Source organism: Amblyomma americanum, chromosome 8, assembly GCF_052857255.1.
Source record: "Amblyomma americanum isolate KBUSLIRL-KWMA chromosome 8, ASM5285725v1, whole genome shotgun sequence".
Classification (NCBI taxonomy): Eukaryota; Metazoa; Arthropoda; class Arachnida; order Ixodida; family Ixodidae; genus Amblyomma; species Amblyomma americanum.
In genome coordinates this window covers 157,180,529-157,206,682 of record NC_135504.1, presented here as the reverse complement: position 1 = coordinate 157,206,682, position 26,154 = coordinate 157,180,529, and the positions used below count along the sequence as shown (strand labels likewise).

At 46.0% G+C, this 26,154-nt stretch overlaps 1 protein-coding gene across 1 annotated transcript; it reads left to right on the top strand.

The window, feature by feature from the left end:
• The first annotated feature begins 771 nt into the window (after positions 1–771).
• LOC144102124 (THAP domain-containing protein 2-like) lies at positions 772–1,944 on the top strand. Its single transcript, XM_077635419.1, has 2 exons — positions 772–1,384; positions 1,738–1,944. Exons 1-2 carry the CDS (start codon positions 1,142–1,144, stop codon positions 1,849–1,851), a joined length of 357 nt encoding a protein of 118 aa, XP_077491545.1. The 5' UTR covers positions 772–1,141; the 3' UTR covers positions 1,852–1,944.
• The last annotated feature ends 24,210 nt before the right edge of the window (positions 1,945–26,154 follow it).

The window sequence follows — 26,154 nt, the reverse complement described above, 5'->3', positions numbered from 1 at the left end:
CTGTAAATAGCCAGAGAGCGGTCGGATGTTAAGCACTTGGTGCCCACGAACAACCACAAACGAGGCTGTACAGGGGTATATTGGGTTGGACATCGTGTGATATAGAGGAAACTCCGAGTAAAACAGTATATGAAGAACGACTAAGGAAATAGGAAGTTAACAGGTTGCAGGTAAATTATTTAAATACTTGTGCAGAAAAAGGGTTAATTCAGAGATCCACAAATAGTGATAGGCAACTAAGCTGTACAGCCTTCCTGAGTTTTGATAATATTGTGCGACCGTCGACCAAATTACTTGTCAGCGCCTTATAACGGCGATAAACGTGCAACACGGCGAGAGTTCGCGCACGAGCACGAATGGAGAGCGTTGTCTGCTACGCTCTTCCATTAACGAGGACACACGCCCTGCTACAATATCGATTCGCAAAAACCGGCGGGAAGCATAGCACATGCGAATGACTGAGATGTGGCACTGATACGTTTCAAAGCTGCGATGCTATTTTGTAGCGAGAGCTACTGTAGCCGCTTCGCCTGTTCAGCATGGTCGCACTTTCGCCGTGGTTGCACCTTGGCCGTGGTCGCGCCGCTCGGCGCGCCATCTGGCGTGACGTCACTCCGCCGCTGCGCTCGTCGTGGAGCAGACGCCGCTCGCCTCGCCAGTTGTGCGCATGCGTAGTAGAGGGAGAGGGGCTACATTACGGCAGCCGCTTCGCCTGTTCAGCATGGTCGCACTTTCGCCGTGGTTGCACCAAGGAGGTTATATATTAAAACTTCTGGAGTGGAGGGGACGCTCGAAAAGTGAAGCCGGCGCTCACTGACGCGGCGCCATGTTGCCAGGGGCAGAAAACAGCCGGAACGCGTAGCGTCCGCCGTATAGCTTAGTGGCTCCGTGGTGTTTTGTTGCGGTTGTGCTAGTGCACTGTTTCTTCAACGGACAGCAAGCGACTGCATCGTCAATGGTGGGGTCGTGCGTCGCATTTGGATGTACGAATCGCGTCAAGGCGCCGGGAATAACGTTTCATTTGTAAGTATTTGCATAGCAGTGTACTAGGCTTGGTCGATCGCACCTGACCGCCCCCGACCATGCGCGAATACAACTGTGCAGATTACATAGCGCTTTTTAAGCACTTTATTTTGCCAGAATGGAGCGTATACCGAGCCATGTTATCATGTTTCCTTGTAATAGGTTTCCTAAAGATCCTGGTTTGCATGGTGCGTGGGAGCGTGCGGTACGCCGGGATGGCTGGGCGCCGAAGGATGGTGACCGTCTTTGTTCAACGCATTTTGAGCGTCAGTGCTTCGACAGGACCGGGCAAACAACCAGACTGCGACCTGGCAGCGTTCCTAGCATCTTTCCGGCATTCCCACCGCATCTCCAAAAGCCTGTAAGTACAAACGCGGCCTCATGTAGTACGTTCGCGATGGTTAGTGGAGATGACTTGCTCTTAAGCTATTTTAAAAATGCGCTGGTACAGTATCAGCGCTTCTAAAGTTGTTGATGCTGGCTCTCCAGCACTGCATGACTACGTGAGCATCGCAATGCAAAGCGGGTCACGAGTAATTAGGAAAGAACGCAAATGCTCTCTTGTCTCTGTGTTTTTCTTTTTTCTTTTTTCTCAGTTTTGGTCTCTCGACAGTCGTATTTCATGTTCACTTTGCCATAACTTTACGGCACTATATGTAACAGGTGCTTGAAATACACAAGCTTTCACTGACTCATACGCTTTCCTTCTTACAGCGAAAGAGAAAGCGTGACCCCCCCAAGTGTCGGACGGTGCCCGCGATAAGTCCCGAGATAGCGAGGAGCCGGTGGAGCCCGAAGGACCTACAGATCAAGCTACAGATGAAGTGAGCTCACCAAGCAAGGATTGGTATCGGCAAAAAGCCAGAGATGCAGAGGGACAGGTCAACCAACTGAAAAAAAAAAGGTCAAGACATTGCACCAGACAAAACGAAGACTAGCGGCGCGGTGCAATACTTCCCGCGAATTGGTCAAGGAGCTGAGAGAGATGAAGCTCTTGTCAGAGAGTGGCCTTGAGGTTTTTGAAGCCTCCTTTTCTCCTGACATGCAACAGCTCCTTGGCAGAGCCATCGAAAAGACAAGCAACAAATATCCTCCTGAACATCGCGCATTCGCATTAACGCTTCACTTTTACTCTCCTGCTGCATATGAATATGTAAGAGCTAAGTTTAATAATGCTTTGCCTGCTCAGCGCACGCTGCGCGAGTGGTACAAGGCAGTGAATGGTGAGCCTGGGTTCACATCTTAAGCGTTTGCGTTGTTAAAAAAATGTGACGCAAGGCCGGGACGAGCCATTGTTTGCTGCTCTTATGATAGACGACATGTCCATCAAGAAACACGTCCAGCTGGTCGGCAACAAGGTAGTTGGCTACGTCGACCTTGGCACAGAACTGTCTGACGACAGCCTCCCAGAGGCAACCAATGCTTGCGTGTTTATGGCTGTTGCATTGAATATGAGGTTGAAAGTCCCTCTTGGCTATTTTCTCATTGAGTCCCTTTCTGGATCAGAAAGGGCAGACTTAGTGAAAGAGTGTCTGTCAAGAGTCGCATCAGCAGGAGTAGAAGTTGTTTCGCTGACATTTGATGGAGCCGCTTCAAACTTCACCATGGCAAGGTGCCTCGGCGCGGACCTCAGCTACCATTCATCTATGTTCAGCACCAGTTTCGAGCACCCAACAGAGCCTTTCAAGAAATTTTTCGTGATGCTTGATGCATGTCACATGATCAAACTGATCCGAAACTGCCTGGGGTCTGTGAGTCACCTCATTGATCTTGAAGGTTCAAATGTCAAATGGTGCTATATTGAAGCTTTGGAAGCATTGCAGCGCAAAGAGGGGCTCCACTTGGGGAACAAGCTCACGAGAGTTCATCTCTTGTGGGAAAAACAGAAGATGAAGGTTCGGCTTGCGGTTCAAACGCTGAGTTCATCGGTCGCTGACGCACTTGACTTTTGTGAGTCCACACTGAAATTGCCGCAATTTCGAGGTGCGCATGCCACAGCAAAATTCATACGGATCTTTGATCGCCTCTTTGACCTACTGAACTCAAGAAATCCCCTGGCACGCTCATATAAGGCTGCAATACGCAAGGAGAATGCAGCATCTTGGAAGTTATTTCTCCAGGAGGCTGAACAGTATATTAGGAACTTGAAAGATGCCAATGGAAGACTAATGACTGACGGACAGAAGAAAACTGGGTTTGTAGGCCTGCTCATTTGCATGCAGAGCGTTGCAGCTTTGTTTGAAGGACTTGTTTCGACAGGCAAGCTCAAATACCTCCTGACACACAAGATGTCTCAAGATCACTTAGAGACTTTTTTTGGTTGTGTACGGAGAAGGGGTGGCTTCAACAACAACCCCACTGCCTGCCAGTTTAAAGCTGCATATAAGCGTCTTCTTGTTCAGACCGAAGTCAAGTCATCTAACGCAGGGAATTGCTCCCAAGATGTTGTTACTGTTTTCAGTCTGTCTGCTGCCACTGATATGGCCGAATCTCCAGTGGCAGTAACATCGCAGAGAAGGTCTGCAATATTGGAGCCTTTGGACGACGAGCACGATTATACTGACCGTGTGGACTTTCCCAAGTGCCTGTCAGCAGTAGCGAACTCTGTTGTTCCCTACATTGCAGGATTTGTAGCTGCAAAAGTTGCTGCTAGAACACAATGTGAGGACTGTGTGGCAGCGCTGCATTCCAATGAGCTGACCGGCCTCATTCGTGCAAAAAGCCGTGGTGGGCTTATAGCACCATCCAAGGACGTCTTGCAGATCTGCGAGGCTGCTGAAAAGGGACTCAGAGTGCTGCAAGTTCAATACAAAGATTTAAGGCTGCTGCATGCGCAATGCGAACACCTTGTAGTGGAGATTCTGACCACAGTTATTGAGAGGGCCTGGTTTGCACAACTTGAAACTCATCTGTTGGACTGCGACCCATTAGATAACCATATTTACAACTTGTCCACAGCTCTATCTGAAGGTCAGAATTCATCACATTGCCAAGGAGATGAACCGAGGAAATTGCGAAGAGAAGGTGCGCACTCTCTTGTCCAGACTGATTATCTTTAAGAATCAGTGACTCTGGTGTATATATGCATTACTCAATGCAGTATAGATATGCCAGGTTCAGATAGTCGGCATTGTTATTCTTTAGAGTGCTCTGTATGTGTCAGTTTTTGTTTCCGCAACTTGCTGCTTTTCATGTTTGCCTTTCTACCTTAATTTGCCATGGAACCCTGTAATAGAGTGAATAAACCCTGATTAAATGAAAGTAAAGCGCGGTTTTCTTGTTCATGTTTAAACAACCTTTGGGCTTAAATTGAAACACAGACTGCATACACAGCTTTATGGCACCATGAAGCACTTCTAATATTCATAAATTAAACTGCAGGGCCAAATGGTGTCAGTATTAGTGGTGATCTGGTCATGTGAGGCAGATCTTAATCCAGGTAGCAATGACAGTATGCTCGACCATTGCAGTTGCTTTCGTTTCTTTCCGCATGTTTTAGATATTCGAGAACCCTACCATGTATTACAGAACTGTAAACGCTTAATTGTCCTTCCCATTCCCAGTAAAGAGTATGTTCGTCAGTTAACTTTCCGTCCAATCACTGCTAATGTTTCATTGCATGATTAGCTGAAACGACACGCTTTACGCGCTTTGTTGAGAAAATTATCAGCTTTCCAAGGCAGCGACAGTTAACAGGAGAAATCGCCTACCGGAGCCTTTCAGGCAAATTCACGCGAAAATCGGGGAGAATATACAAGCGAATTTAGTGCCCTTAGAAGCAACATCCCTACCAGAAGATGTTTCTCACTTATTCTTGCGGCTGAGGCGTAAAAAAATCGCAAAATTAGTCGTTCTCTGCTGACGTTCTCTGCTCTCGCGCATTTCACCACGGCCTGTTTCCGCCCCTGGCAAGATGGCCACCGGTCGGTCTGGCTGGCTTCACCTGTTCCTGCATGCATGCATAGGGGGCCTCCACTCCAGAAGTTTTAATATAACCTCCTTGGGTTGCACCTTGGCCGTGGTCGCGCCGCTCGGCGCGCCATCTGGCGTGACGTCACTCCGCCGCTGCGCTCGTCGTGGAGCAGACGCCGCTCGCCTCGCCAGTTGTGAGCATGTGTAGTAGAGGGAGAGGGGCTACATTACGGCAGCCGCTTCGCCTCTTCAGCATGGTCGCACTTTCGCCGTGGCTGCACCTCGGCCGTGGTCGCATAAGGTTACTGGATGCCCGCTCGCTTCCGCGTTCAGGGTGGGGACACCTTTTGTCAAAAGAGCTACAACTGGGGCTAGTTGGAAATGCATCCTTGAAGGTATTGGTGAGCGCTACCAAAATACGGAAAGGGACGAACACAAGACAAGCGCTTTCTAACAACTGTTTATTATCTGAAGGAGCATGCCTATATACACATATTAACGTCAAGTCATACACAGAAGAGGGAAGAGCTCACGACGCTGATAAGAGCGATATGAAGGAATAATATATAATAATAAAATATCAACACGTGCCTTTACAACAGCCGAAGATTGCTATTCCTGAGGTAGTTTAATTCGGTTCTCCCTAGCATCACCGAAGGTGAGCTGATGCATTGGTTATCTGGAGCAACGTGCATAGCGAAAGCTTCGATAATTTCGCGTTCCCGTCTGCTTCTGGCCCGACCTATCCGCCGGAAATGAAAAGCTGCAGAAACAGATCACAGAGTGCAAGGCGACCTGTCTCAAGCCTTTCTTCACAATCAAGACGCACAAAGAAGGAATGCCTTTCAGGGTCATTGTTGAAGACCGAGGGATCTGGCAACGCTGCTTGTCTCAATTTTTAAGAGCCCACCTTTCAATCCTACCGATTCGGGACCCATTCATGGTTAAAGGGTCTGAGGAAATCGTAAATTTTTTAAGATCAAGCTCCCCGGTGGTGTGCCTTTCAATTGACGTGGTTGACATGCATTATAGCATTCCACGGAGCGCCGCCTTGAAAGCTGTAGAAGAATGCATTGAACACTTCGGAACTCTTAGGTTTCAGAACCAGTGTGGAATGAATGTTAACTGCTTTCTTGAATTGGTTTAATGCTACCTGTGCTCTTTGTACGTGGAATTTGAAGTCGAATTGTTTCTGCAAAAAGGAGGCATAAGTATTGGATCTTGTTTGGCACCTGTGCTGTCCGACATTTTTTTGGCACCGGGCAATCGGAACATATCGAGCATACTAAATACGCACAATATTTTAGCTTGCTTTAGGTACGTTGATGATTACCTGCTTTGCCTTCCCAACAGCCTAACCGGCTCTATAAATGTGGAAGGTATTCTTAATGAATGGAAGAGTGTTTTTCCTGGCCTTGAGTTCACATCTGAAACCCCACAGGGCAGCCAGATTAGATTCCTAGACCTGCTGGTGACTTGCAGCGACAACCACACTTGCTGGGCTTATAAGCCCAGGGCAGAAAAACCACTGTTGCGATTTGATTCTGGTCATTCTAAAATTGTTAAACGAGCTGTAGCAACTTCTTGCCTAAAACTATCTATAAAAAAATCATGCCCCCACTCGATTAGTCACAGCATTGTTGAACGGGTTTCCCGATTGAGGGCTTGTGGCTATTCTGAGCAGTTACTTGGCGGCATTGCAGAATGCTTACTAAGGGAAGTTACTGGGTCAGATAAGAATAAAAATACGAGCTATGAAGGACGCCCCGTTGTGATGCCATACATTCACAACATCTCCCACAGAATAAGGAAGACAGCGAACAAGTACGGAGTTGAGCTGGTTTTTTCAGCTCCCAATAAGCTCATTGGAATGTGCAAAAAGGTCAACGAGAATGAAATGAAGACCACAAAAAGAAACCTGGATGCAACGTCAAACACGACATCACCTATCGAGAGTGTGAAGAAAACGTCATTTACAGCCTCCCACTTAGCTGTCAACGAACCTACGTAGGGCAAACGGGTAGATGCCTGAACACGAGGTTCAGAAAGCACGAAAGATTATGCGAGCAAGTAGCGAAATCAGGAAACCTGGCACCACATTGCGCACACTGCAAATGCACCCCGATGCTAAACAACACCAAGGTAATAGGTCGGGCCAGAAACAGACGGGAACGCGAAATTATCGAAGCTTTCGCTATGCACGTTGCTCCAGATAACCAATGCATCAGCTCCCCTTCGGTGATGCTGGGGAGAACCGAAATAAACTACCTCAGGAATAGCAATCTTCGGCTGTTGTAAAGGCACGTGTTGATATTTTATTATTATATATTTTTCCTTCATATCGCTCTTGTCAGCGTCGTGTGCTCTTCCCTCTTCTGTGTATGACTTGACGTTAATATGTGTATATAGGCATGCTCCTTCAGATAATAAACAGTTGTTAGAAAGCGCTTGTCTTGTGTTCGTCCCTTTCCGTATTTTGGTAGCGCTCACCAATACCTTCAAGGACACCTTTTGTACTAGCCCGCGTAGCCGTTTCCCTCTCGCTGCGGCATGTTGGGTCCCACGCGTCAGTTGCGCGCGTGCGCTATGCGTCTAGCAAGGTTTTTGTGCGGTCGCGTGGCGACTGATCTGGAAATAGACAGTACATATTTCTTTCATTCGTGGCAGTAGTGTTCCGGCAGTTTTAAGCGTATTTTATGCGTGATGCACTCCGTCTGACTAACGTAAAATGGAGAAGTTTGGAGAAGTCGGACAAAATACTAATTTGTCGATAGTTTCCAAACCTGTTTTTGCTTCCTTATATGACTGCTACTCTAGCATCTGCATTCATGCAGGGAAGGTGGAAGTTTGTATGCAGAGGTTTTATATTTGCTCCAATGGCGCAGCGATGCTGTGGATAACATATTAAACTGGACGCATCTGGATCTTATTCGCATCACACGAGATACTGTTCTTTAGGTCACTGAAATCGACAAAATTTCTCTGGTAGAGACAGGTTCAAGGAACAAAGAAGGGGGCGCCAGTCTATGGATATGTGATATATACATAAGCAGAGGGGTTCAAGGCAGAAGTAAACTAAACTCTCCTGCGAGACGGTTACCCGTGTATTCTATGCCGTATATAGTAATTTTATTGGGATTACCAGGCTGTGAAACACCGGAGTCAAGTGACCGCATTTTACACCAGAGTTTCTCAGGGCGATTAGATTTATCTGCGAAGTACTTCTCGCGATACCTCAGTTCTGCCACTGGTATGTCAGAGTTTGAATTTATTTCTTTACTTCTTGAAGTGGCAAAAATAAGGGTATCTTTGGTGTGAATAAATAGCTGATATAGTTTGTGTGTAACATATATTAAGGAGCCTAAATTAAATTTTAAAGGAAAGAGGTGTGAACAAGACGAAGTGGATTAACCGAACAATAAAGAAGAGAAAGAAGCATTCGGTAATGTGGAGAGAGATGATTGGTGGAGAAGCATTCGACGAGGTGTATAGAGATGATTGGCGGAGAAGAGAAGAAGACGACGACAGGGCTTACGTGGACTAAGACCGAGGCTATAAAAGGGCGAGTGAAAGCGTGACACGGGGGAGGGGGAAGGAGGGGGACAGCAGAGAAGCGGTGGCTCCGGCGGGTCAGGGACACTGGCTGGAAGAGAGCGACGCCGGCTACTGCTCCGGTGAGCTCGCGTTCTACGGCTTCGCATCGTGGACTTCCTGCCGGGCCTGAGCCCGTTCCGGGTGTCAACGGAAGACGCTACCACCTGCTACGGCCAGGGGTGTCTCCAGCGCTGTTGCCACCCATCCGGGTGGTGCCCTCAAAGCCGACAACACCAGCTTCACCTCCACGGGCGCTTGGACCTGGAGTTTATACGACGCAGCCAGCGACGCCGCCAGCAACGCCAGCCCAAGCACGCCGAACGCCGCCCCGACGCCGGCCACTGGATCTATACAACGCCGCGGCCGCACCGAACTAACCGTGAGCACGAATGCCGACCGCTAATAGTAGACCGCTAATAGCAGAACGCTAGTACTAAGCGCTGGTAGCAATGTGCCTGGGTTGTGTGTATTTATAGTTTTTGTGTTTTGTGTTTCTTAGTTTCGTTTTCTAGTGTGTGTGTCACGTAGGGTGTATTAAATGTGCGTTTGTGTGGGTAAACCGGTCGCCTAGTCCATTCTTTCGGTCCGAGTGTTCTCCGGAGAAATCCGTGACAAAGTGGCGAGTCTGTGCCAGGATTCATTTCCTTTTTGCTTTTTGCTTTGTCTCGGACCTTTCCGATCTCTGTATGGGAGAAAGTATGGATTTGGCAAGAACGTTAGAACTGGCGCTCAAGCTAGGGTTAAGCAAGGAAGAGGCGATGCATCTCATGAGGAGGAGGGAAAGAGGCAGAGAGAAGAAAGGGCGCAAGCACGCGCAGACGCTCGTGAAGCAGAAGAACGCGAGGCGAAAAGAGCTCGCTAGGCAGAAGAGCGAGAAGAGAAAAGAGCTCGCGAGGCAGAAGAACAGGAGAAAAGAAGGATAGAACGGGAGAAAGAGTTTATTGTGTGGAAACTGGCACATGTCCCGGGAACATATGAGGAGATCACGGACAGTGATCAGCGTTCCTTAGCGGGTAGAGATTCTCCTAGACCAGCTAGTGTTTGTCCAAGAAAGCTGATGGCTCCTTTCGATGACAAGAGAGATGATTTGGATGCATATCTGCAACGATTCGAGCGGATAGCTTTGGGGCAGGGCTGGGAGCGCAGTGAAAGGGCCATGGCATTGAGCATGTGTTTAGTCAGAGAAGCGCTGAATGTTTTTGGAAGCATGCCTGCTGCTGATTCCATGGGCTACGAGGGCGTGACGCTTCCCCTGTAAGGTCCTCGTCCTTCGCCAGGGCCTGTGATTATCGCCGGCCACTGCCGGTGACGACGCGCGATGGGCCGTCGAGGTGCGACCTGCATCGTCAAGATGTGCTCCTCGCATTCCCCATCCTCCCTCGTGTTGTGTGGCGCGCGCGATTTAACCCTTTGGTTGGCCGTGCGGCATGCTATCGCCCTTGGCTGTGCCGTCACGCGCGTATGTAGTCTTTGCATTGCGCGCGCGGCTCCGCGGGCCCGCTTTCGGGTGCTGCGGCTGAGCTATGGGTCTGGGGATTAGTGCAGTGTTGTGTAATGCAGCTTCCTGTGTAATAAACACTTGTGCTTTGTAATAACCGCGCCTTCCTTCCTTCGGAGCGAGAGCGCAGCCGCGCGGCGAACGCTGGCTATGCCCTCATCTTGCTCTGGTCCGAACCCGCGATATGTGGGCGAAGTGCCACTCAATTAACACCTCGGCACGGGTTCGTAACCAATCCCACAACCTACTGATTGGGATAGATATCTTCCAGCTCTTTTGTTCGATTACCGCGAAGTACCACAAACGAGTCTTCGTTTCTCGCCCTTTGAGATGTTGTACGGGAGAACCGTATGAGGTCCACTTACAATACTCAAAGAGCTGTGGGCTAATAAGGAGATTGCATCAGATCTCAAGACAACTTACACATACGTTCGTGAGTTGCGGGACAAGTTGAATGAAACATGCAGGCTTGCACATCAAGGCCTGGAACGGGCGCACGAACGCTATAAGGGCTACTATGACAAGAAAGCCACTCACAGGAACCTGAATCCAGGCGACAAGGTTCTCATCTTGCTACCCACGGATCATAATAAGTTACTGATGCAGTGGAAGGGCCCTTACCTTGTGACGCAGAAGAAAAACGACATGGGTTATGAGTTATTAATAAATAACACCAAGAAGTTTTTCCATGCAAACATTCTGAAAAAATACCAAGAAAGAGTTCCCATACAGTGCGCCCCCAAGGTAGTATGCTCGGTAGTAGCCGAGGAGACAGATGATGTTGTCGAGATGCCCACATGCAGTGGGAAGAAAACGGTTGGTTGGGATAAGGTGCTAATAAACCCCAATTTGAATGAAGACCGAAGTTTACAGATGAAGGCCCTACTCCAAAGCAAAGGGGATGTGCTTTCGGATGTGCCGGGCAAAACGAATGTCATATGTTGCAGACTAGATCCCTCTACAGATGGACCAATCAGCGTGAAGCAATACCCACTACCTTTAGCAGCTCAAGAACCAATAGAAAAGAAGGTGCGGGATATGTTGGAGCTTGGGGTGATTGAGAGGTCGTGGTCAGCATACAATGCGCCTCTCGCGGTTGTCAAAAAAACCGTTGATACTAACCGACTGTGTGTAAATTTTCGTCGGCTAAATGACATCATAGTACCCGATGCAGAACCCATACCAAGAGCGGACGTGGTGTTCGCTAAGGTGGCTCACAAAATGTTTTTTTTCTAAATTTGACTTAGGTAAAGGGTATTTGGCAAATACCAATGGAAGATTCGTTTAAAGACAAGACTGCATTTTCGTGCTCGGCTGGTTTATTCCAGTTTAAATTCATGCCTTTTGGTTTGAACACAGCATCCGCAATATTCACGAAGCTGATGAGGAAGGTTTTGGATGGGCTCTAAAACGTAGAACACTATATTGATGGCATCCTGGTGCAACAGATACGTGGGAAGAGCATGTAATTACGCTGGAAAAACGATTTGATAGAATTCAGCAAGCCAGGTTGACCATAAAATCGGCAAAATGTGAGGTGGGCTTTGAAGCCATTTCTTTTCTTGGACACAAGCTGGGGATGGGCCGCATCGCGACGAAAGAAGACATCTTGGACAAAATACAGCAGGCCCAGACACCGGCGACCAAGAAGGAGGTACAGTCGTTCCTGGGTTTAACGGGATACTACAGGGACTTTATTCCCGATTACGCTCACATAGCCGACCCGCTTGTCGAACTCACTAAGAAGGGGGCAAGCAATAAGTTGAATTGGACTGCTGAGCATGAAAATGCATTCGTGATGTTAAAAGTGTTTCATGGCAAAACCGCCCGTTCTGCTTCCTCCGAACCTGGGTAAAGAGTTTGTGCTTCGCACTGATGCATCAGACCGAGCCAAGGCCGGTCTTGACGAGCTTTCGCTCTCTGCTTGCGGCCTGAGCAGGCGCCAAGAGGACAATGCATTTTTTTCTGCTCTGCTCCACCGCTGATCACCGCGAGAGGGCGCAGCGAGCCAACCCTTGTTGCTGGGGCGCCGAAGCCGGTTTTGAGCAGCAAGTCGCCACACGCGCGGGCCCATTTTTTCACGTGGTGGTTTAGTCGCTGTGCTTAAACATGTGATCGAAAGGCTTGCCACGTGAAGTCATCAATACTCCTGCCTCATGCTTCGCTCGCCATGCTGACAAGGTCCCCTCCCCCAGTAAGTTTCTGCGTCGGACTTCTCATGGATACTCGTCTCACAAACTTGTGAAGTGAAGCTTCGCTATAGTGCGGCCACGGTGTACTGTTGTGTGCCGTTTTGTCAATTGCGGTCCGGAAAAACTCCCGGTGTGTCGTTTCACCAGTTTCTAGTTGACCAGTAACTGTGCGCCAAATGGCAAAAAAACATTTCTCGGGGGAATCCTGTCATTAATGACAAATCACCCTTGACTACAGTAAGCAGCAAGCATTTCTTGGCGAGTGACTACGTAAGTGATTCTAAAATAAGAAAACTGGTTCTCGGTGTAGTTCCAACTGTATTTGAAGGGTATCCTTTTTACCTAGCACCCAGTGCGAAGAAAGCACGCAGGACCCTAAAGGTCAGAGACATTGCTCCTTCCAGGAAGCCAGCAAATTGAAAGACCGAGCCGGAAAATTGCGAGCATGCATCGTTAGAGTCGCCGGAAGGTGAAACCAGGCAGATGGCTACTATATGCAAGCAAACAAATAACAACGATGCGTAGCGAGCTAGCCGATACCTTTTAATGACAGCTAGGCTTCGTTCCCAGGTAGCGTACTATCGCTCCAAGGTCTCAATAGCGCAGCAGCAACTAGAAGCAGAAAGGAAGGTGGTATCCACATATCGCGACGACAAGCGCTACTCATCTCTTAAAAATTGGGCTTCAGACGCTGAAAAGCGGAGAAAAGGCTGTCTTCCTTCGACACCAAATCGACGAATATCAGAAAAAATTCCAGTCTTATTCAGAAGAAGTAATCAGAGTGTGCGTCATATGGCGATTTCTTTCACCGAAGGGTTATGATCATGCCCGTACTGCTCTGCTAACACTGCTACATAAGTTTACACTACAGCGCTACTTTGGTCCCAGCTCAACGTCTTCTGGAATGAGTTACACCATGAAAGAAAGGGTAATGCAGGAGGCTTCCCTTCTCAGCCTCAAACAGTACATGGTTTCATTAATAATTGATGAAGCAGCATTAAAGCCGAAGTGCATATATGATCGGAAGTCCGGCGTGGTTTTTGGGATAAGAGACAAGCCAGGAAACGGTGCGCCACGTACCAAGAACGAAACGCTTGCTAACCTTATGCTATGCTTCGTGCTCCACGGAGTGGTCAGCTCGTACAAGATACCATGTTCATATTACTTTAAAAAGCAATTTAGCGGGAGAGACTTGTATGCGTGGACGAAGGACGTCATCTCTGCAGCTGAGGAATGCGGCTTTGTAGTCATTCGTATCGTTAAGGATAACTACTCAGCCAGCAGAACGATGTTTCAGCACATGGGGAAAGGTTCGTTGTCAACTATAGTGAAGCATCCTCAGGACGATGAAAGCGTAATTTTTTACGCTTCGATCCGCGCCATGTTTTCAATAATGTCCGCAACTAATTTTTGGAACGGGAGCTCAAAGACGGCACTGGCGTCATCAGCGGTGCGTTTGCGCAGAAACTGTATGAGCACCAGAAGGAAATGACGGTAAAGTTGACCAGAAATCTGACACGAAAGCATGTGTATCCGTCAAACCTTGAGAAAATGAACATGCTACGCGCCGTGAAGGTGTTTTCGCCCCAAGTCACTGCGGCTCTGGAGTAAGCTCTATTTTCTTTCCTTTCAAGGACGCAACATCTATGATCTAGTTCATTAAAGTAATGAAGAAATGTTTCGACATTCACGACACAACATAAAAGGGAAGTGACTGCAAAATGCCCATCTCCAAGAAGACGATGGCCGGCTACTGTGGCTGCAAACTGAGTTCTGCGGCTACGTGAAAAATATTTAAGGCTTTTCCATCGCCACTGGCGTTAGAAACTCCACAGAGGAAACGTACAGTGCCCTACTTTTTCCACACGAAATCCACTCTGGAGGTAACTCAATTTCTACTGAGAAGAGGCGTCAACTACGTTCTCACTAGAAAGTTCAACACTGATCCTGTCGAGGCATTGTTCGGAACATTGCGCTTTATGTGCGGAGGTAACGACGCGCTGGACGCAAGAGCCGTTACAGCAGCTCTGGATCACAATGTAAAGAAAAAAGCACTGCCATCGAAAGAAGCCACTAATAAAGGTGAAGACGCTGAAGAACCGGCCGCCTCTGTTCCCCAAGATGTAGTTGAACTGAAAGCCCTGCGAGCACACCTTCGAGTTCCGCCTGCGTCTGTTGCTTATTCAGGCTTGGTGTACGTAGGCGGCTATATTGCCAAACTTACCAGTGATCTTGGGTGTGACGCTTGCGTTATGCTTGTGACGACGAACAAGACTAGCAGCTCCCTTTACTAACTTCTGCGTACCCAGGAGAATGGTGAACTTTACTATCCAAAGCAAGAATTTCTAGTGCTCTTGGAAATTATTTCGGCGTTTTTTGAAAAGACGTTCAAGCATCGGCCACGATCAAATATTCTTGAAACCTTGCAACTAGTTGTTGAGCCACATCTTGAAGATTCTCCCCTCCTATTCTGCCCGGAAGGTGTTAACAGGAGTCACGCCAAACGCTTAGCACATCTGATCTCTGAAAAGTTTCTCCGAATTCTTCTCGTCAATTCCACAAAGAAATTGACAGACCAAAATGACAAGCCGTCTGGGTTTATCCACAAACCAACGTGAAAGCATTTCAGGCTCTGGACGACCTCACTCGGAACTGTCAGTCACACGACAATGTTGTATAATTCATTACAAGCACTTCTTGTTATTGCTGTAAGTTCTTTTAAGTATGGGAAACGTTGTCCGAGATTCAAAGAGCAAATGAACTGTCTTATCTATTGTGTTACGCGCAGTGCGAACAGATTTAACAGGTGCGTTTGAACGCATTGGAGTGGCAAACGCTATTATTGTCAGAATACATTTTGAAGTACCGACAGACACTGTGCCGGCCTTTGAAATGAAAATCAATGTTGCCTAACCCTTGTTTTTACTAAAATACCTTGCTTCGCTTTTACTCGAGCCAGTCCCAAATGATCCAGCCGAGCTATGCGCCATCATTGCATGCCAACTTCAATGTTTTGAGATCCATCTACTACTTCCCTTCCTTGAATGCATATATAGCGATGGCTGCATAAGACACGGTTGCCAAGTCCTTGTTTAACGCTGGGAGCAGCCGTTCAGCAACATGTGCAAGGTGTCAGAACCAGCGCGCGCCGAGGCTGCCTCCAGCGAACATCTCAGCGGCTCTCTTCAAGCAGAGAGGGTTGGCTCGCAGCGCCGCCGGAGAGATGCAGTGGTAGGTCGCAACTGCCCCTCTTGCACAGGCCGCAAGAGTGAGCGCGCGCTCCTCTCGAGACCGGCCGTGACCGAGCTTTAGGAGCTGTACTCTTGCAAGAGGAGAATCGTGTGCTACTTCCGGTATTTTTTGCAAGCAAGAGATTATCGGGTAGTGAACGCAACTACTCCAATGTTGAAAAGGAATGTTTGGCGGTGGTTCGGGCGGTAAAGAAATTCCACATTTATCTTTATGGGAGACATTTCAGGATTGAAACAGATCATCAGCCGCTTGAATTCTAAACCAAGGCCAAAATGAACAATAGTAAAGTCATGAGATGGAGTTTGGCCTTGCAAGAATACTCATTTCAGGTGGAATATATTAAAGGCAGAGATAACGTTGGAGCGGACTTCATGAGTAGAGCCAACTGAACAGCTCTAGGTACCTCTGGGATGTATCTTGTTGTTGTTGCTGTGTTAATGTATCTCTGAGATTTATCTTGTTGTTGTTGCTGCTGTTGTTGGTGTTATGTGATCATACAAGGGAGTGTGTTGTGTACACGAACATGTTTATAAAGGACTCTGTACGGACATCGGCAGTGGTGTGTTAGTGTTCAGAAAACGCAATTTGGTGTGCTTACGGCGCGGTTCAGGTGTCCAACGATATATGAGACAGATACTGCGCCATTTCCTTTCCCCAAAAACCAATTATTATTATTATTATTATTATTATTATTATTATTATTATTATTATTATTATTATTATTATTATTATGTGCTGTGTTAGTGGTGTGCGTTTGGTGTGTGCTGGACATCTGCGATGTGGTGTGTGCTGTGTCCAGAATCGCCACAGAAGATAGTCGGTTGGCTCGATGGCTTGGAGATGAGGATGACGTGAGCAGTTTTTCATGGAAAAACTCTTGAGAGAGGTTGCCCTTGTCACATATATTAAGGAGCCTAAATTAAATTTTACAGGAAAGAGGTGTGAAGAAGACGAAGTGGATTAACCGAAGAATAAAGAAGAGGAAGAAGCATTCGGTGATGTGGAGAGAGATGAATGGTGGAGAAGCATTCGGTGAGCTGGAGAGGGATGATTGGTGGAGAAGAGAAGAAGACGACGACAAAGCTTACGTGGACTAACACCGAGGCTATAAAAGGGCGAGTGAGAGCGAGGCGCGGGGGGGGGGGGGGGGGGACAGCAGAGAAGCGGAGGCTCCGGCGGGTCAGGGACACTGGCTGGAAGAGAGCGACGCCGGCTACTGCTCCGGTGAGCTCGCGTTCAACGGCAACGCATCGTGGACTTCCTGCCGTGCCTGAGCGCGTTCCGGGGAATCAACGGAGGGCGATACCACCTGCTACGGCCAGTGGTGTCTCCAGCGCTGTTGCTACCCATCCGGGTGGTGGCTCCAACGCCAACAACACCAGCATCACCTCCACGGGCGCTTGGACCGGGAGTTTATACGACGCAGCCAGTGACGCCGCCAGCAACGCCAGCCCAAGAACGCCGAACGCCGCCCCGACGCCGGCCACTGGATCTATACAACGCCGCGGCTGCACCGAACAAACCGTGAGCACGAACGCCGACCGCTAATAGTAGACCGCTAATAGTAGAACGCTAGTAGTAGGCGCTGGTAGCAGTGTGCCCGGGTCGTGTGTATTTATAGTTTTTGTGTTTTGTGTTTGTTAGTTTTGTTTTCTAGTGTGTGTGCCACGTAGGGTGTATTAAATGAGCGTTTGTGTGGGTAAACCTGTCGCCTAGGCCATTCTTTCGGTTCGAGTGTTTTCCGGAGAGATCCGAGGCATTGTGCTTTTCTTTAATACGCGTATACAGTTCGCGTGATTTCAATAGATTTCTTATTGTTTTCGGTAGCCTCTTTAAATTTGAAACAAAGTATATGTTGTAAGCATGAGTAAGGTTATCAAGGGATAAGTCATAAGCGCTCTCCGCACTGGATTCTTTGTATATATCGGACCAGTCCACACCTAGAATATGCGCTCGAAATGTTTCTAAAGCTGCTTCTGTTATACATTGGAAATTGGCACATAGCTTTCTTCACGAGGGTCACGCTTCGGAACCTCCTTATGGCACAACAAATATATGCCCATATGATGACTTAGGTCACAGCATGTAACTCCTGAGTGAATAAGTGCAGAATCAATATTTGTTAAGATTAGATCTATGCATGTTTGGGAATTAGGAATTATACGGGTTGCTCTGGTTACCATATTTGTAAAGATACAACATCTAAGTAAGGCATCAAAATCCACACTGCTGCTCGCTGAACATGACATATCTATGTTAAAGTTGCCTCCAATTATTACATCGTATTTATTCCTAATTACAAATACTAAATAAGATTCTATTGTTTCAAGAAACGTACCCATGTCAGCAGATGGTGGCCACAGACATTACAATGTTTCCTATTTTAACTGAAAATATTTCAACGTCATCCAACAGGTAACACAAATCGTTCAAAATTTCGCACTGAAAGTGGGCATTAAGAAGTATGCATACACAACCTTCACAAGAAGTTTTTCGATTTAATGAAAATGTTGAAAATGGAGGAAATTCAATGGTATCGCGGTCGGTCTGCAATGTCTCCGAGATCATAATTACATCGAAAGGGAAGTCAAAACTACTTAAACAAGATAGAGAAGTCATATCGCTTGTTCCTGACTGACCTGGCGTTTAGATGAAAACATTTCAGTATTGACGGGTTCTCAATTCAAAACAAACGCTGCTACCGATTTCCCACGGGAGAGGGTACGTGTCCGGTGCCATCATGCTACTGTGTCATTGCATGCAACATTCACAAATGGTACCTTTTCACGGCACCGGATCATCAAGGTCACTCTCATCTCGAATGATCTGAACAGAATCACCTTCCCTTTGGCGAACAAGCACCTTCCCGTTTGAGCACGAAACAAACCGGAAATTGTTTTTCTCAGCCCAATATTTAGTTTTCAGAAGCAGCCATTTCGGTCTTCGAGTCAGGTTTTCACACAAGTACATGTTTTTGCCTTTCTGTATCAAAGATTTCTTTTGTGCTTGTCGTTGAAACCACACAATAATGGCTGGAATCTTATCCATTTTCTTAACCTCCGAGACAATCCGCGAAGGTAGAAGACGACGTGTCGAGTTTGGCGTCTCTGACGGAAGCCAGACTACAATGTTGCAACGAAACAAGCATAGACAGAGATTAGCCAAGTAAATCATCACTAGCATTACATCGCTTAACAACAGCGAAGCCTAAGTGTAGTCATGGCCTGTAGCTCTCGCTACCTACCAGGTTTAATCAGAGCTTAACCACAGCCAATTTTTTATACCGTCTAGACACTGAAAGGCTGATTAAATTGCTGGTTGGTGCCCCTTTTTACAGTCTTCCCACATTGCAGAGGGTTGCTCAATTCAGAAGGTTGGCATTCCAGGCAATATTTTTCACGTGTTGCTATATTATTTCCTTTTATTTTATCTTAACTCAGCTTCGCCAACGCGGCCTCCAAAACAAGGAAAAGAGGGAATGTAAGTCTGTGCCACAACTTATTCATGCACATGTGCTCTAGTGCCCGCCGGTTTTTTGAGAACAGGTATTGTGGCAGGGCGTCTGTCCTCGTGATCGGAACAGCGTAGAAGACGACGCTCAGCCTTCGTGCGCGTGCGCGATCTCTCACCGTGTTGCACGCTTCTCACCGTCACATCACATGCCTTTCCGCGTTGTATTCTGGGCAGTACATAATATTATGTTCGATATCCCCGCACACACCACATAAAGTGCAGAGCGCAGGCGACGCTATGCCTGTCTTATGCATCCATGCAGGAGTGCGAGCAAAGGCCGTTCGAATTCGATGTAGCAGGGTCGCCTTAGATCTTCTCAGTCCTTTGGTCACACATGGCTTATGGGACGCACTCCACAGGGTACAGAAGTGATCAAGCACCGTTTTCCTGTAGAGACGTCTTCCATCTTGAAGTGCTTTTTTTGATGGAATGCTTGAGAGAGCTTTATGGGCGAGATTGTCTGCCACCTCATTATTGTTGACTCCTATGTGAGAGGGCACCCACTGGAAATGTAAGGTAAAGCCCCTGCTGTGCAGATTCTGCACCGAGGGCAGAGAGTTTATAGACAAGGCGTCAGTAGGGAATCCGTGATCTAACATCTGAAGGGCAGATTTTAAATCAGTTAGGATGACAACAGGTTGAGCCGGACAAGACCCTAACTTCCGTAAAGCGGTCTCAATAGCAACACTTTCAGCCGTTGTAGAGGATACGACAGCAGTAAAGCGTACGGACCACTTACAGTCCAAAGAAGGAACGTAAAAGGCCGGTGCGCTAGCTTGTTTGACCTTGTCCACAGAACCATCTGTGAAAATTTGACGATGGCAGGCATACTCTGTTTTCAAGTGTTCAAGTACAAGCGGACGCGTTCCTGCCAAAGGAGTGCTGCGCTTTGCGCTCACATGGGGAATTGTGACCTTACAGTCGAGGGTCGGAAAAGACCAGGGGGGTTTCAACCGTTTCCTTTGCCTTCGGACATTAATGCCTAAAGAACTAAGAGTATTGAGTGCCAGTAAGCCTTCGACTCATAACTCTTGCAGAGCCGCTGGAGAAGGGATCGCCCAGCTACCGTCTCTCCTAAGCATTCAAGATGCATTAGTAGTCTCTGAGAAGCGATAAGGCTAAGAGGTTTCGATAGGGACTCATGAAGTACTGCCTTATTCGCAGCCGCCGGGGGAACTCCAATTGCTCTTTCAAGGCCCTTTCTGTGGACAACTTCGAGACGTTCAAGTTGTGACGCCGAGAAAGCAATTAAAGGTAATTGATACATTATGCGACTGACCATCAGCCCTTCATGAAGTTTGACCATTGAAGAAGGATGGTTTCCCCATTGCTCACGTGCAATTCTACGGATCACATTGAGACGAGATGATATAGATGAAATAATCGCGCCTACAGCTTTTCGCCACTGTAGACGGGAGTCAATAATGACGCCCAGGAAACGCGTGTGGTCGAATTGACGGATGCAAGAGTGACCGAGGTCTATCTTCAACCGCACTTGACGCCTTCCTACACCTGGAAACAGAACAAATCCGGATTTACCCACTGACAGAGACAACCCCACACGTTAAGTTGAAGTTTATTGTTATTGCATGTACAAGAAACGGGCTTACACATTATATACAGCATCAGGAGGTCCCAGAGTGAGAAACTGCCAGAGGACCTCCTGTCATTAGTGGGTGCATAAGAGTATTAGAGCAGCAAGTAGAGGGCGGACAAACAAACAAAACAAAAATAAAAAAGCGTCAAGAAATACAATTCATAGGGAACAAGTGCAAATAAATAGAACACAATTAGATATATACTAAAAACAGCTTTGTACAGTAATATCACAATAAATAATCATAAGCAGAAATATCTAGTAATCTGTAATAAAAATTTGGCTCTTCTGCATATTACGAACAAAGAAAAACACAAAGTGTTTTACAGAAACATGAAGCCTAACGATACAATAACAGAAATCATGTAAAGAAAATTTATTAAATGTATTTATGACAAATGAAAATATGGTTCTGCTAACAGTAATCTTTTCATGTTGTGTTTAATAAACTGCAATGTAAGAGATGACTTGATATTAACAGGGATGCGATTCCAAAGTGAAATACCATAGAAACGAAGTGTAAATTTACCATAGTTAGATCTGATTTTAGGTAACAGAAGGTTATAGCGTTCTGAAAACCTAGTATTATTTTTGTTCATGAGGTTATCAAAAGGAAGACTGTCTAAGGTTATTTCACGATGAAAGAGACTAAATGTAATGAGTGATAACTTATGATAGAACAGCTGTTGAATGGGTAAAACGTTAAGACGTTGATAGATAGGTAAAGAATGGCAGCGGAATGAGCTAAAGATCATTAATTTTATTGCGTGATTTTGAAGACGTTGAAGTGGTTTGAGATGAATGGCATATGTATTACCCCATGAAGATAAACAGTATGATAAATGACTGTTAATATAAGCATGATACAACGATCTAATAATATGAGGGTGGAAGAATGCGCGTGTTTTAATGATAATGCGGATGCCAAATGAAATCTTTTTTATTAGCAAGTTGGCATGGCTATTGAACTTAACGTGTTTGTCGAGAGTAATACCCAGAAATTTTACAGTATCAGATGTCGGTATAACATAAGTATTTAACGAGACAGTTATTGGAGAAGAAATCGACGTTTGTGGATTATGAAATAGTACAAAGGTTGTTTTTAAGGGATTGATTTGAAGTTTATTATCAGTGCACCAGGAATACACATTGTTATGATCAGTGTTAAGCGTGTCTTGAAGTGCGGTAAGCGATTTCTGTGATGAATAGATGGTCGTGTCATCAGCATATAACAAACAGTTACAATTGGTAAGTACATTAGGTAGATCATTTAAAATAATAAGAACAACAATGGGCCTAGTATAGAGCCTTGGGAACGCCACTGTTAATTACTTTAGTAGAAGATAATTGGTCATTAAGAAACACTACTTGAGGCCTGTTAGACAAGTAGCTGCGAATAAGATTTAAAGGTGGGCCAGTAATACCGAAAGATTCAAGCTTATACAGAAGAATATAATGACCTAGAGTGTCAAAGGCTTTTGTTATATCGATGAATATGGCTCCTGCAACAAAACCTTCGTCAATAAAGCGTTTAATGTTATCCGTGAAATTAATTAATGCCGATTCCGTCGAATAATTCTGCCTAAAACCAAATTGTAATGGAGAAAAAAGATTAAATTTATTGAGATAGTGCATTAGACGAGTGTAAATAAGTTTTTCAATGACCTTACTAAAAAAACGGCAAAATGCAAATTGGGCGGTAGTTAATGTTTTCACGAGAACCTTTTTTGAACACAGGGATTACTTTACCATGTTTCATCAAATCAGGAAATATGCCTGTGCTAAAAGTTTTGTTAACGATATCTGCAAAAACAAATGATATGTCTGCCGCAACCAGTGTTTTTCAAGAAGGCGGAATAGAATCTAGGCCAGGTCCAGTGACATTAAGAGAAGAAATTACCTTTAAAACTTCTTCGGAAGAAACCGGTCAAAGGAAAAATGACTGAGGGCAACGTGGGAGATGGCGTAAAACACTAGGCGATAGCATGTTCTGGCAAGTGGCAAAATGATCACTAGAAGCATTTGGTATGTCAGCCACGGTTATGCATTCCTTGTTATCGTAAATTATTATTTTAATGCCCGTTTTAGACTCTGTAATATTAAGAAATTCTTTAATAAGCTCCCAATTACGTCTGGTATTCATTCCGTTCTTAATTATCCGTCTTTCATATTAGTCCCGTTTTGCGCGTTTAAGGATACCAGAAAGGATATTGCTATAATTCTTAAATTTAGTTCGCAAAGCTGTGTTGAACGGCTGCAGTCTCACCTTTTTGTGAAGATTATTCTTTTTTGATATAGAGCGCAGCAACGCATTTGTAATCCAGGATTTCTGGGAGACGAGAATCTTTGCTGAAAGGACACATGAGTTGTGCACTCATTGATATAATTTGTTATTGTTGATAAAAATATCGAGTACGCCCTGTCAGGACAGTTCTCCTGAAAAACGCTCTCCCAACAAGTGCCTTGTACCTTCTGGATAAATAACGTTTCATTGAAAGAATTTTTGGAATATTGGTGACACTGCGTACGTTTTGCGACACCCAGAAGGAAGAACAGAGGATAGTGATCAGTAATGGAATATTCTATTACTCCAGTCGTATAATCAGAAGATGATGAGGAAAATATAAGATCTATCAATGTGCAAGAACCGGAAGTGTCGCACCTGGTTGGAACATCGATTAGGGAAGAGAAACAGTAGCTAAATAAGCAGTTGGTATAATCGGAGCATGACTGAAAGTTGGGATTAAGTATTCTCAAGAATATGGCTAAGAGTGTCATCTATTCAATACCCCATAAACAGCAAAGTGTATTCCTTTCTTCAGGTCTGCCTTCCTTTGACATTGTGTTCAAACAAATCACTGTACTCAGATATTTCTGGAACTCTGACTTTCGGTTCCACAACGTTAAACCAATCCCATTAAGAAAAGTTTCTCGATATATTGTCCCTGCAGTGCGAAGTCATTTTGGTATGTCTATGAGGTCATATTATATCCCATGTATACTCAATGAGATGCCTGATAATGTTTTCAACTTGAACACTCGCAGACAGTTACGAGATGCTATTGCCGAGCTTGAACAGCTCTAGTGCATATGTTTTAATGTACACAAAACAAAGAATTGATTTGGTAACAGAGGTTGTTGCTGCTGCCGGACGGCGCCCTACAAGCCCAATTGAGGCTTTGGCGCGTCCGCGTCTTGTATTGTTTCTTTGGAGTGAATAAAGTATTTATTATTATTATTATTATGTTGATGTTATTGTCACCACAAATGATGATGTTCTTGTTTTTGTTGGTTAAGACGATGAGTATTTCTTCTAACTGCGAACAAAAGTCCGGATACGACGATGACGGGGAACGATAAACGGACGCCAGGATTGTATTCCGGTTATTAAGGGACAGAACATTCCGGTCGAACTCCAGCCAGACTGACTCGAACAGCAAATTGCGGAACGAAAGATCATGACGACGAGTGTACGAAATCGACGAATTCACAAAAATGGCAGATCCGCCACTTCGCTGAACCCCACGGTAACTATATTCACTGGTATATCCTGGCAGACCAAATAGATTGCCATCTACCGGTGTTAGCCATGTTTCAGACAGGCATATTAACGAAACATTATGGTTGAGTAAAGTAAGGAAGTTCAAAAGGTCATCATGATGTTTGCGCAGACTTCGAATATTGCAGTGAATGAACGAAAATGTGGGCGATTTGTCGTGTAACAACGTTTTCACCTGATCAAATGAAAACATGCTTCTATTCATGGTCAGGATTTACTTCGGAAAAACGGGAGTGCAGGCGCACTGATTATGTAAAGATAGCCAGATCGCTTACGCCTGAGATGCGATAAACACGGCTGTTCCCAGCCTTTCTGGCTTTGATTGCGCAGTTTTCAGTCCAGAGGAATTGCCATCCTTTAGTCTTCTTCAATTCGAGAGCATGTGTGAAAAGTCGCTTGTTCTCTGGCGTGAGGTGATCATTCACGAAAAACGGGGAATCATTGTTTCGCGAAAATCCACTGTCTGATGTGGTGAGCTTAGCCTTTTTAGCTTTACTAATGAATTCAGTTCGCTTCGAACTGGAACAGAATCGTGCGATAATGTTTTTGTCTTTTTTTGCAGGAACACGATGAGCAATGTCAATGTCGGTGGGGAAGATAGGAGAGCCAATCTTTTCACCAATGATTTGTATTACAGCCATGCAGCTTTCACCTTCCGTGACGGGAATGCCTTTTACTTCAACGTTGTTCAGTCGGGAATACTGCTCTAGAGACATGAGACGTTGAGACAGTTGTGCGTTTTCATCCTTTAACAGCTTATTTCCCTTCAAAATGGTCTCATTCTGCACTTTCACGGATTCATACAGTCCATTAAACAAGCAAAGACTTTCTTGCATTGATTTCATTTCGGCATGTAGTGTTGCTATTTCTTTCCCTAGCTCTGCACACGACGGCATCTTCAATCAAACACAACAGGCACTTGTGGCAACACGGCAGCGGCAAAGAAGAATTAGGAAATGCACAAGTTTGTAGGAGACGAACCTGTACGAAGTATGGGGAAGGAAATAGTTGCGTGCTCGCTGCCGCAACCCTTGCTGCCAAGTAAAGTAAGCTTGTGCCGAAAGGTAAGGTGCCGAAAGGTAAGGTAAAGGAAGGTAAGCTTGTTCCAAAAGTAGAGCCTGTCGAGCTAACAGGACTAATCGCTTGTGTTGGTAGCCAGTAATCCAAATACAGATGTCGCCAGCATTAAGTGACATACGCACTAGCCTGCAACTTTCTTTCAACGAATCGGGAAGGCCAGCCATTACGACGTTAAACAGCGTTGGGGAAAGGACACTTCCTTGAGGCACACCTCGTGATAGAACTCTTTCGGTGCTTAACGTACTCCCTAACCGAACACGAACCGCGCGATCAATTATAAACTTGTAAATGAATCTTAACAAATGGCCTTGTATGCCTATGCCTTGCAAACTGTTTTGAATTGAGCTCTGAAGCACGCTGTCGTAAGCTTTCGCAACGTCAAGAAAAATGGCTAAGGTGGATAGGCCGAAAGCTCTCTGATGTTCAATGTGACTCACCACGTCTAAGACGCTATATTGGGCACTAAGACCTCGCCGCGATCCTGTCATACATGTTGAAAGTGCCTTGCTGTCCTCAAGTCACCACGATAAGCGTTCATTTACCAGCTTCTCCATCAACTTAGCTACACAGGAGGTGAGTGACACAGGGCGATACGAGGCAAGGTCCGTCATGTCATTGCCAGGCTTCAGTACTGGAACTACATGTGCCACCATCCATGACAGAGGAACATCGTCAGTCTCCCAAACTCGATTGATGAAGTTGAGGAGCTCCATTCTGATTTGCAAGGGCAGATTATTCAGCATTTGATTGGTGATGCCGTCGGGACCTGGTGCACACCGGCGCCGCCTGCCACTGAGCGCAGTCTGAAGCTCACGAATTGTGAACGGGACGTCCATGATAGACCTGGAGGAAGCAGGTGGTGTATATAAGTCTATTCAAGAATCAGCGCATGCGAGTGCGTCTGCAAATTCCTCTGCCAAGCACGCAATAGGTT